The following is a 13,522-nucleotide window of genomic DNA, read 5'->3' as shown; positions in this document are numbered from 1 at the left end:
ATACACGTAAACTATTTAAATAACATCTAATGCTATTTAAATACACGTAAACTATTTAAATAGCATCTATACTGAGGAAATGGTATGGTGATACCGACAAGATGTGGAAAAAGACACTTATGTACAGTTCAGGACATTTATTAAAGGAAACGTTTCGCCACGAGTGGCTTCTTCAGTCCTAGGACTGAAGAAGCCACTCGTGGCGAAACGTTTCCTTTAATAAATGTCCTGAACTGTACATAAGTGTCTTTTTCCACAGCATCTATACTGTTTAAATATACCTAATGTTATTTAAATAGTATTTAAACTATTTTAAAGGTATATATTGTAATATAAATCATATATAATGCTATTGTAATTGCACCTCATGTTATATACATGTAATATAAATCTAATGTTTTTAAATATAAATTATCATATTTTAAATCGCACCTACCAGTTTTTAATAGCCCCTTCCACTTCTAAATAGCACTATGCCGTTTTTAAATGGCATCTACCACTTTTAAATATTACTACCCATTTTGAAATGCCACTGACCACTTTTTAAATGTCACCTAATAGAACCTAACACCATTAAAATAGCGACTACAGCTTTTTAAATAGCCCCAACTATTTTTGAGAGAGAAGCTATCTAGCTACCTATCTATCTACCTACTGTTTAAACAACAGTTACCACTATTTAAATGGATCTATTTAAATAGCATCTACTATTTACTATTTAAATACAACCAACCACTATTTAAATAGTACTTATCACAATTTAAAAATACCTCTCGAAATTATTCCTTGCACCCATGTCTAGAGGGTAATTACCTTCAGAACTAAGTTTTTAATCACGCTCCTTCACGTTATATTTGTAAAATGTAATTGATATGTAACTGAAATATAATTAAAATATAACTGAAATATAATTAAAATATAATTGAAATATAACTGAAATATAACTGAAATATAATTGAAATATAACTGAAATATAATTGAAATATAATTGAACTGTAAAAGTATAAATTACTGTCTTAATTACGGTATATAAAAAACAGCAACAAAAGCAGAGAGGAAATCAAAGAGGTCGTACCTTCCTGAGCTCAGCCTTAGAGAGGGGTAAGGTGTCGTGGTGCTGGTCGTCGTCATCGAGGATGTGGGGGTTGTCGTCCCCGTCGTCTTCCAAGTGACCCTCGGTCATGCTCAGTACAGACAGCATCTTCGCTCGCGTCTCCTGTCACCCTTTTTTTTTCTTTCACCTGTTCTCCCTCCGTATCACCACCACCACCTGGTGTGGCTCTCTAGACGTGTCACCTTGGTGACACTTCAAGTACCACTCCTTCCTCTTGGTGTTTTATCTGAGTGGCACCTTCGTCTTACTCCCTCTTTTAGGTTTTTTAAGTGCCACTATCTTTTGGGGTCACTCCATCCTCTTGATTTTCCCCCAATTGCCACTCCTACCCTTGCAGAAACACCACAAACTTTGTCCTCTAATCTAGAGATATACACTATTCAAGGCTGAGTTAGAGCTGCTGTTTGTGATCCTTCGGTCGAGGTTCACAACACTATGGTCATTGAGGGTCACACTGGTGGGTATAATAAGTTCGCAAGACTTTGTAATCGGGGATAAATCACGATGGAAATTCACGGGAGGAGAGCACCGACTCGTGGAAGACCTCGCCAGTCGCACGTGAGATCGGTGTCTCCGTCAGGTGGGGCGTCGGGTGGAGGTTGTCACCTGCGTCATCCTCCGGCAACGACTGAGGGCAGTGCGGAGCGTGCGTGCGTCGGTGTGTGCCACTGGGTGAACGGTAAGTGAGAAGTTCCCAACCACTTCCCCTCCTATGTATCCCCCCCTAGGATTCTCCAACTCCCATCCCTCCTTACTGCCCTACCTCCCTCCCTCTCCCACGATTCCTACCTTCCTACGGCCCCTCCCCCATCCGTTCCTTCTCCCGATACTCATTCTTTTGCCTGAGCCAATGCTGGTGCATGTCCCCTCCTCCACCTGCCAGCCCCTCCCCAACAATCACCCCTCCTTCCATATAGCAGATGTCCAGCCATAACCTTCCCCACCCTGCATCCTCTAATCGTGTTCGTAGATATATAATGTAGCCCAAATTTCTCTCCCCCATCCTTTCCTTGATTCTGCTATATTTAATTTTTGCTCCATCGTTCTGTGACAGATATCTTCACAAAAATTCCAGTTCTTCTGCATATGGGCTGGGCCATCCTGAGAGATGGCAACTCCCAAGTAACAATAACCTGAGCTCTACTGGAACGAAATCTTAACGATCTTGCTGAAGTCTTCCCTATCAAACTGACAGATTATAATATTATGCATGAATTCCACCCTGAGTGATAAATTGTAGTAGTGATGCATTTTGTATCTAGCTTTTGCTCCCACTGTTAAGCTGCCATAGAAAATCGAATAGCAGCACACTATTCCTGAATCAAATTTTGTTAAGAAAGCAATCGTGACTGACAGAATTATTCATTGCCGCTGAACCGATTAGTTTATTGTGGACCCCCGAATCAATTCATCCTTAGGACGGTAGCACAACAGCATGTTGATGCACAAAAGGCCTAGGAATTAGCCCCGAAAATGTTGACATTAGTACGTCAAGATATACAGTATATCTACAATGCATGTTAATATGCTGAAAGTCGATTTAGGATATTTACTTAAAAAATGGCTGGTAACTTATTGCTATGCAAGGTGAACACACCAGGTACGTCAAATATTACAAGTATATTGATGTAGAGTTGTAGACGATTCCTCCAGTGACCGAGAGAAGTAAAAATTGAACACTTTTATATAAGACCAAGCCTCTAATATTATTGTTTTGTTGCAAAGCTTTCTCTCGATGCTTTGTCTCGTAAATAAAACATAAAAGACACACGAAAAAGTTACTAATTTTTATTCTTTAGGCAACAACCTGGTTGATCAGACCCTGATTCACCATGAGACCTGGTCTCAGACCGAGCCGCGGGGGCGTTGACCCCCGAAACCCTCTCCAGGTAAACCCCAGGTAACATCACTCGGCTAGTGTCCTGGTCCACTTATTTCGCCGTTGCTATATAAACTTCGTCTCATATAGATTATGCTTCATAACAGGGTTTAAGTGTGAGATTTAAATATACCATCACACACACACACACACACACACACACACACACACACACACACACACACACACACACACACACACACACACACACACACACACAATCACCAATCTCAATCCCTAATTGTGTTTCCAGAAGTGCAGGTATACAAATCCGGGACGTGACGAGTACACGCCATCCCTCTGTGCATACAGGGAATTACCAACAAACCTCTGGCGGTCTTCAAGAGAGACGTGGACAAGTTCCTCAGAGCCTGACCAGCCCTGTTGTGGTTCATACATTGGACTGCGTGTGGCTTGCAGTAACAGCGTGATTGATCAGGCTCAGGAGGCCTGTTCTGGGACTGAGCTGCGGTGGCATTGACCCCCCAGAAGAATCCTTCAGGTGTTATTCAGAGAAAACTTCAGTACATGCTGGAAGTATTCAGATGCTGAATGAAAGTTATCCGTGTATTTAAGGATGTAAATGGAAAAAGTATTAAAAAAAAGAGGGAGGGTGAACTCCATCCCTTTTACTTCAGCACCTTCACTACTTGTGTATTGAAGAGGGAGAATTCCATCCTCTTTAGTCCCAACTCTTTCATATTTAAGTATTGAGGAAGGGGAAACCTATGTTCAATTCACTACTTTTTAAAAGCCTGTGCCTATCCATTTTTTTATTGAGTTTGCTGAGAATTTTGCATGTTACGAGTATGTCTCTGGTGTTGGGTTGCGTTCTTAGTCTCTCCTCATTGTTCATTTCCTTCAGTTCCAGTATCAGTCTTGTTTCGAATCATTGGATCTACTCTAGTTTTGTGTGTTTAATCATGTTGGGGCTCCATGCTGGCGCTGCATACTTACAGATGGGATGAACGTATGTTGTGCATATTGTTCATGTTCCTGAAAGTAGTTTTTAGGCATATACCGCTGAAATTTTACGTCTTTTTTTTATGTATCTCTGGTGATATGCTTGGTGCGTTGTCTACTTTCAGATTCTTAACATTACCTGTTGTGTGCAGCTTCTCTGCTCGTAAGTTGTATTCCGTGTCCAATCTTCTTCATCTCTCCTCTATTTTCGTTACTTTGCACTTAACGGATTCAGTGCGCAGTGGCTTTCCTGAACACGTTGGCAACCTGTTCATGTATTAGTGAAGCCTCAATCTGTATGTAAAATCTCCTTCCTCAATAATTTAGCATCGTCCATAACATTATGGATCCAAATGTCGTACTATCGGTAATAGTGAGGAAAAGACAAAAGAAAGGAAAAACAAAGCTTTGTGTAGAGATTCATCATGTCAAGACTTGATGTAGCTCTACACAGAGGGAAAAGTTGACCCATTAAAAGCTAGAGAATGTACAGAGAACCTTTACTGCACGTATAAGTTCCATCAAACACCTTAACTACTGGGAGCGCCTGGAAGCACTTGACTTGTACTCACTAGAGCGCAGGCGAGAGAGAGATATCATAATCTACACCTGGAAGATTCTGGAGGGACTGGTCCATAATATGCACACAGCAATCACTCCATACGAAAGCAAAAGACTTGGCAGGCGATGCAACATACCCCCAGTGAAAAGTAGGGGCGGCACTGGTACACTAAGAGAAAACACAATAAGTGTCCGGGGCCCTAGACTGTTCAACAGCCTTCCACCAGCAATAAGGGGCATTACGGGAAGACCCCTGGTTGTCTTCAAGAGGGAGCTGGACAGATACCTAAAGACGGTGCCGGATCAGCAGGGCTGTGGTTCGTACGTTGGATTACGTGCGGCCAGCAGTAACAGCCTCGTTGATCAGGCCCTGATCCACCGGGAGGCCTGGTCGTGGACCGGGCCGCGGGGACGTTGATCCCCGGAATTCCCTCCAGGTAGACTCCAGGTAGGTAGACATACCGATCCACACAATCACTCGTTGAATCGTAACATCGCCCATCCGTCTTTTACACTACAATATCTTGTCAAATTACAAAAATCACTTGTCTCCACTCCCATCTCATGTGCTTACACATGCCTGTCGGATACACAAGTCCCTACATCTGAAAACTTCATCAGTTCTCATCTACTTTGTTTTGTGTGTGTGTGTGTGTGTGTGTGTGTGTGTGTGTGTGTGTGTGTGTGTGTGTGTGTGTGTGTGTGTGTGTGTGTGTGTGTGTGTGTGTGTTCACTTTCAACCTTCCTCCTTTGATACATCCTTGGAACTTCCTTCACCAACTTTTGCCAGTTCACTGAGTCTCTGAAATACACCGCGTCATCAGCAAAGTGCAACTGTGACATTTTTCACTTTACGGCATTCATCTTTTTTTTTTTTTAAAGCCCACACCTCTCGCCATTACTGTAGCATTTAACTTACTTTTAAACCTCAGTTTTCAACACAGCAACGGCGACATCAAGCATCGTCAAAGTCCCTTGTTTACATATTCTAACCTGAGCCTCAACATCCTAATAAAAGCACTTAACAGGTTTTAAGAAGTTACTACATATTCACTTATTTGCATATATTGTTTATTTACAGTACTCATTCCACAAATATTTTTTTCAGTATTTCCTTTTCCCTTTTCAAATTTACATTGTTACTCTGCTTAACGTCAACTGTAAGCAGCTAGCCTCTCCTATGTTGGATCACCTTTATGTAGCCAGAATGATTCCGTTGACTTTCTCACAAGCACAGTCCAGGGATGAAGAGCTCATTCCTTTGTTTTGTTTAAGTAACAAGGATGCTTCATCATTCGTCAATATTTCAGAGTTGTATAACAACGACGGATGTAGTTCGTTTTCCTTTCCCTTTAATAATATCAATAAATATAACGAGAAGAGGGAACACTGCTGACATCAGTCCTACAGGCGAATGCTCCGTGGAAATTCCTGTTGCGGCATGAAGAACTGGATGCACAAGTCCAGTTATTTAAGGACAAAATACCCGACCAAACCAGGAAGTACGATTATAAGCACTGGTTCACACGCTATGGCCGCCACGCGCCCAGCTACCCTTTCTACCCAAGCCACCCTGCCGATCCCAGCTTCCCAGATACTTGTATTTCCTAAACCAGACCACAGAGCTACCAGATAGGAGGGCAGCCACCATCTACCTCCACCTACTTTAGCCAAAACTCGAGTTGCCAGTCCATCAGCACACTGTCTGACGGTATAAAAGGTTTCACTGCCAATGTTGAGGACCGGGCCACCATCTGGAAAAGACCCGGGCGGGGACTACACAGGCGAACCTACTACTCACTAAATGTTGGCGAGTTCATGCACATTTTCAGGAACATTCGTCGTTCTACTGCGACTGTCGTAGAATCCTATTGCCGTATTGCCGACTAGTGAAGGAAAGGCGTACGATGTAGAATAAGCTCTTTTACTGGGACAATGTTTCGCTCTGTTTAGAGCTTGAGAAAGCTTGTACAGAGTAAAACGTAGTCTCAGTAAAAGCTTTTTCTTTACTGTAACCTGTCTTCCCCAAAGTTAGGTTGGGATAGGTAAGATTCGTCAGGAAACAGGACAAGCGTTTCCTCACGCGGGTCTTAGTCAAATGATGACCCACCGTTGGAGTTTTTGGTCATCTGACCGAGGCCTTCCACTGGCTTCCGGTCCACCCGTTAAAAAATTATGCTCATAGTTATAACCATTTCTTCCCTCATAGTATTTGAAAACTTCTTGGAAGACTGGTCATGTGAGAATTCTGGCATCATTACTGTGTGTGTTCACTGACTCTGCATCACCTATATTTCATTTATTTTAGTTTAGGTTGCTGACCCCTAAACGAAAAGGTAACCTTGACACCAAAGGTGGAAATAGGTCGTAAATAGGTCGTCATATATAATTCGAGGACGGGTTCAACAGGTAGGCTCAGGTAGAGTAGCAGTGAACAGGAAAAAAACAGTCAAGGAAATAAAAGAATTACCAGAAGATTTCCACCACTCCCAAGGAGAATACTGTTTTTTTTTTTGCACCAAAACTAACTAGAGACATGACAAAGTCTCGATAAAATTTACGCTGTATCAAAAACACATATCGACAGTGTTTTTATTTGGGGAGTTTTTATGTTTTAAAAGAGTGTTGAAAACTTGCTCTGGTAGGCCAGCGGATGACTTAGCCATTTAACAGGTCAATATATGACAGTGTTGGCACATATGTAAAGCAGTAAATATGTAAGGCAGTAAAGCAACAATAAAGAACTACAGACCGATAACACTAACATCCCATAACATAAAAATCTTTGAAAGGGTCCTAAGAAGCAAGATCACCACCTATCTAGAAACCCATCAGTTACACAACCCAGGGCAACATGGGTTTAGAACAGGTCGCTCCTGTCTGTCTCAACTATTGGATCACTACGACAAGGTCCTAAATGCACAAGAAGTCAAAAAGAATGCAGATGTAATATATACAGACTTTGCAAAAGCCTTCGACAAGTGTGACCATGGCGTAATAGCGCACAAAATGCGCGCTAAAGGAATAACGGGAAAAGTCGGTCGATGGATCTATAATTTCCTCACTAACAGAACACAGAGAGTAGTAGTCAACAGAGTAAAGTCCGAGGCAGCTACGGTGAAAAGCTCTGTTCCACAAGGCACAGTACTTGCTCCCATCTTGTTCCTCATCCTCATATCTGACATAGACAAGGATGTCAGCCACAGCACCGTGTCTTCCTTTGCAGATGACACCCGAATCTGCATGACAATGTCTTCCATTGCAGACACTGCAAGGCTCCAGGCGGACATCAACCAAATCTTTCAGTGGGCTGCAGAAAACAATATGAAGTTTAACGATGAGAAATTTCAATTACTCAGATATGGCAAACACGAGGAAATTAAATCTTCATCAGAGTACAAAACAAATTCTGGCCACAAAATAGAGCGAAACACCAACGTCAAAGACCTGGGAGTGATCATGTCGGAGGATCTCACCTTCAAGGACCATAACATTGTATCAATCGCATCTGCTATAAAAATGACAGGATGGATAATGAGAACCTTCAAAACTAGGGATGCCAAGCCCATGATGACACTCTTCAGGTCACTTGTTCTATCTAGGCTGGAATATTGCTGCACACTAACAGCACCTTTCAAGGCAGGTGAAATTGCTGACCTAGAAAATGTGCAGAGAACCTTCACGGCGTGCATAACGCAGATAAAACACCTCAATTACTGGGAGCGCTTGAGGTTCCTGAACCTGTATTCCCTGGAACGCAGGCGGGAGAGATACATGATTATATACACCTGGAAAATCCTAGGACTAGTGCCGAACTTGCACACGAAAATCACTCACTACGAAAGCAAAAGACTTGGTAGACGATGCAACATCCCCCAATGAAAAGCAGGGGTGTTACTAGCACGTTAAGAGACCATACAATAAGTGTCAGGGGCCCGAGACTGTTCAACTGCCTCCCAGCATACATAAGGGGGATTACCAACAGACCCCTGGCAGTCTTCAAGCTGGCACTGGAAAAGCACCTAAAGTCGGTTCCTGACCAGCCGGGCTGTGGCTCATACGTTGGTTTGCGTGCAGCCAACAGTAACAGCCTGGTTGATCAGGCTCTGATCCACCAGGAGGTTTGGTCACAGACCGGGCCGCGGGGGCGTTGACCCCCGGAACTCTCTCCAGGTAAACTCCAGGTATGTCACAATTAGCACAGTAATCCTGACGAGTGGCCATTATGGCGATACCGGAGACTAAAAATTCTGTTAAGCACTATAAAAACAGATTAAATCTTCCGAAAAGATGAAAGAAGCAACTTTAAAGTACCGGGATGTTTTTGATACGAAGAAAAGTTAAGCCTAATAAGAGAGGCATTGCGTTCAGATGGAGCAACATTGTTCCCAGGATTCGTGAACTATTTAATTTTCTCGTCATATCCATATACTTTAGCGGATTTAAAAAGCTACAAAGCCTTGGACGCATACAGACAGTTTTTGTGTGGCTGGGTTTATGACCCCCAAAGAAGTTGATAATGAACAAATGCCTCAGCATAATAAAGTTAAATTTATGCGTATTTTTCACATATTCAATACACGTTTAGTAAAAAACCTTTGTGCTGAAACACTATTATTATTATTATTATTATTATTATTATTATAATCACAGGGAAGCGCTAAACCCGTAGGATTATACAGGGAACTGGAGCACAGATCCAATTCCCTAGATCAAGAGCCCCTCACCAGCGTCAAGGAACCTCCCTTGAGAGGCTGGAAGAACAGTAGCTTCAGAAATGTAAACCTGTGTCTGACGGATCCACCCAGCCTACCTGAAACACTGATTAAAGATTTGATCCAAGGAAGGGAGTAGCAGCTTCAATTCTTTGAATCAGAGATCCTTCACTAGCATCAAGGCTGCCAGTCGAGGATAGGATACACCAACGACTCACAAAGAGTTAGCAAGGCTGAAACGAGAACCGTCTGCCAATAACGAAGATTTCATAGCCTAGACATTGTTATTATTATTTTCTTCTTCTCTTTTTTAGTAAATGTCTACAGGAGAAGGGGTTACTAGCCCATTGCTCCCGGCATTTTAGTCGCCTCATACGACACGCATGGCTTACGGAGGAAAGATTCTTTTCCACTTCCCCATGGACAATAGAAGAAATAAAGAAGAACAAGAGCTATTTAGAAAAAGGAGAAAAACCTAGATGTATGTTTATATATATATGCATGTGCGTGTCTGTGAAGTGTGACCAAAGTGTAAGTAGGAGTAGCAAGATATCCCTGTTATCTAGCGTGTTTATGAGACAGAAAAAGAAACCAGCAATCCTACCATCATGCAAAACAGTTACAGGTTTCTGTTTCACAGTCATCTGGCAGGATGTTAATGGAGGGGTGTTAATGTTGCAGTTTAAAAACTGTAGTGTAAAGCACCCTTCTGGCAAGACAGTGATGGAGTGAATGATGGTGAAAGTTTTTCTTTTTCGGGCCACCCTGCCTTGGTGGGAATCGGCCAGTGTGATAATAAAAAATAAATAAAATATTATTATTATTATTATTATTATTATTATTAGGAAGCGCTAAATTTGCTCTGCAGAACTACATGAAGGAGCGTATTGCACTTGTATGCTAATGCTTTATAACCAGAAATATACTAATTTTAGTGGAATCTTGTGGTATAGAGGTACCGCACACAATTATATACCACTTTCATTCTACTGCTTTCCAAAGAGAATAAGTTCAGTGATCTTAATCTGTCTTCGTAGGAAAGATTTCTGTTGCGGTGTATTTCGCAAACTTTGTCATCCTTGTTTGCGTTTACTGGAGCAGTTTTATTCATTCTGGGATAGTGAGTCGAGAACTTCGCCGCATAATTCGGAGCTTCGGTGAACTTGTAGAGCACAAGTTGAGGTGTACAAGGGGAAAACTAAACCTCTGTCTCCTGAAAGTGGCTGGTTGTTCGCCTGCAGATCGCTAGCAGCAATAACCTGGTTCCTCGGGTCGGGCTGCGATGATAGAATCATCGAAACCGATCATAGGTATATCACAGGTATGTATGGGACTAAGCACTTTATCAGCTTTTTTAATTATAAATCGTGTACATTTTGTTTTGGTATCATATTAGTGTTAATAAAGACTTTTAAGATCGTTGTCAACTAATTTCACCTGACGCTGACCTTTAATTCAATAAACCATACCCCCGGCCGGGATTGAACCCGCGGTCATAGAGTCTCAAAACTCCAGCCCGTCGCGCTAGCCACTAGACCAGCTAGCCACAAGTCATGTTTAATTCAATGATGACCCGCACAATGGTTCTGCTCAGTGACCATCAAGGATTAGCACTTTTTCGCATTTTGGACCAGGAACGAGGGACGGCAAAAATTCAACCGCTACCAGACGATCCCAGAGACGATGGTGTCTACCACCACAGAGTCAGATAATGGCCTTGCAGAGAGCCTTGATAAGTAGCTTGTATACCAACGGTAGAGTATAACGATAAGTATGCGAACCAGGCACACTATGCGGCTGATATTTTATCGAGATGTTTCGTCCATTAGGGATTTTATCAATTCGCCTGTGAATTGATATAGTACCTGGTGGACGAGAAGTAATAAAACTCTATCACCGGCATATTGTCTTATTCACACCACCGAAGTCTGGTCTCAGACCGGGCCGCGGGGGGCATTGACCTCCGAAACCCTCTCCAGGTATACATGGTGGCACAGTCTCCTGATTGACCAGCTCAGTAATCAGAGCAGTAGTAGTAGTTGTAGTAGTGATAGTAGTAGTAATGGTAGTAGTAGGTAAGGTTAGGTAAGGTTTGTCAGGAAACAGGACAAGTGTTTCCTGAAGCGGGTCTTAGTCATATGATGACCCACAACTGGAGTTTTTGGTCACCTGAGGCCTTCCGCTGGCATACCGGTCCACCCCTTTAAAAATTAAGACTATAGTTTTAACCATTATATATAACGTAAGTTAGTAGTAGTAGTATTCAAGGATGTATACCACAGCCTAACAGTCAGCTGCTGAAATATCATAGAAAGGATAAACACTGAACAATACCAGTGTTCGACTCCGCTTCCGCTGCTCGTTCCTAGACCAACAATCAGAAATAAATTCTCATACAAATGTAAATAGGAAAGCGTAGGTTTGGCATCAGAGTTGTTGATGAGCGGAACAAGCTACCATGCATCATACCAGGAACTTACCATGCAACATACCAGGAACTTACCATGCAACATGCCAAGAACTTACCATGCAACATACCACTAACTTAACATGCAACGTCACTGAAGCAAATAAGTTAATATTAATGGCTGGTTGCATATTGCAGCTAATACATTGACCGGAAACACTAGATTCGTATCGATCACACAGTGTTTAGGAAAAGGGAGGTAGCTATGTTTGACCAAAATAATAATAATAATAATAATAATAATAATAATAATAATAATAATAATAATAATAATAAATCTCATTGTAACCAATGGACTTGTGAAGGTTGTTTCCAACCTTGCTGTAATAGATATGATGAATAAGACACTGGTTCAACATGTGTCTCACCCAAGTGTTGTACATGAGTCGTAGTCATCAACCTGTCGGTATTGTGTGTCACGAGTAATGATATATGATGGCCAGTGGGCCGCTAGCAGCAACAGCCTGGCCCAGGGCCGGTTTGCGAGAGTAGAAAAAACTCTCAAATCCATCGAAGGTATATCAAAGAAAAAGTATAATTTCGCTGGCCTCAACATACATACATGATTACTATGCTATAAATAAGGAAAAAACAGCAAGCAGTTGTGATCCAGTAGGCTGAATTTTCAATTCTTTCTAGGTTAGAGAAAATATCCTTGAGTTAATGCTTACCACAGCCATGTTCGTGTGAGATTCGTCTGTAAATTATGCTGTCATCCTAGCCTTGTGCGAAACCTGTTTTAAGGAATTCTCTCGTATCAGCGTCTTTATTTCCGCTTTTCGGCTCTTCCCATTTTCTATATTCGTCTGCAAATACGTGTATTGTGGTCGCAGTGGTGGCCCATGCTAACATTCCTATGGTATAAAAAAAAGAGCACACATCAAGTTGGATGAATCTTGCTAGGCTGGCATTGTGTAGTGTTTAAAGCATTTGCCCACCAGTTTTAAGGTCTGGGTTCGAATCCTATCCATCCTGTGAATTGGTTACTGTCCATCATGACTATGGGACCGCAAATTATGTCACTTGAAAGTCGAGCACGTGAACCTCGTCAGTTTCACGTTACAGGAGAAAGAAGGCATTTAAATGTCAGGAGAAATGAGAAAATTCTTTGCTACCAGGGTCTCAGTCATGCGATGATGGTTAGTTGACTGAGACCTTCCGCTGGCTTACCAGTCGACCTCGCAGAACACAAGAACATAAAACAGTATCACTTACAATGTAATTAATCTTAGTTTTTAAATGAGGTGGACGTGCAAAGCCAGTGTAAGGCCTCGGTCAAATGATCAAAAGCTCCAGTGGCGGGTCATCATATGACTAAGATTCGTCAGGAAACACTTGTCCTGTTTCCTGACGAATCTTACCTACCTACCCAATAGCATTGCAGCAAGTCTGATAATTTAAACACTTGCGCAACGTTTGGATATCTTCACTATAGAAGCGTTTCTCCAGCTAGTGGCTTCATCAGTCCAATGCAGAGAAAGGTGGAAGAGGAGGAGGAGTTTGAGATACCCATTCCCTCAGCCTGGAGTCGATGAGCCCAGTTCATGCTAGGAAGGCCCTTCTCAGAACCCAACCCAATTCCCTCATATATCAGCATAAGAAAAGAGGAACATCACAATTAGTATTACTCCGTGAGAGGTGTCTATAGTGTTTTTCACCCACATGAAGAAACATCAGCACACGGGAGTCTCCAAGGATGCTGGCGTTGAGATTTAAATTATAGAACATTTCTAATCGCTTTTAATTCAAGCTGTGTAATATTTGTTGTGACAAGAAACATGAAGTGAAGCTGAATATTTTCTGTGGTTAATATGATATTACAT

General features: G+C 42.0%; 1 protein-coding gene across 3 annotated transcripts in view; it reads right to left on the bottom strand.

Annotated features, from left to right (window-relative positions):
• The window catches only part of LOC128696289 (protein deadpan-like), a 78,686-nt gene that overhangs the window by 22,813 nt on the left and 42,351 nt on the right, over positions 1-13,522 (bottom strand). The window contains exon 1 of one of the 3 annotated variants that reach the window (XM_053787464.2): positions 1,076-1,805. The exons of the other annotated variants lie outside the window; for them this stretch is intronic. Coding sequence (XP_053643439.2) covers positions 1,076-1,201 — 126 coding nt within the window. The 5' untranslated portion in view covers positions 1,202-1,805. Of the gene's footprint in view, positions 1-1,075; positions 1,806-13,522 lie in introns of those variants that run through there. 3 annotated transcript variants of the gene reach the window in all.

Source organism: Cherax quadricarinatus, chromosome 39, assembly GCF_038502225.1.
Source record: "Cherax quadricarinatus isolate ZL_2023a chromosome 39, ASM3850222v1, whole genome shotgun sequence".
NCBI classification, from domain to species: Eukaryota; Metazoa; Arthropoda; class Malacostraca; order Decapoda; family Parastacidae; genus Cherax; species Cherax quadricarinatus.
The sequence above is the reverse complement of the archived record's forward strand: the minus strand, read 5'-3'. Positions and strand labels throughout refer to the sequence as shown.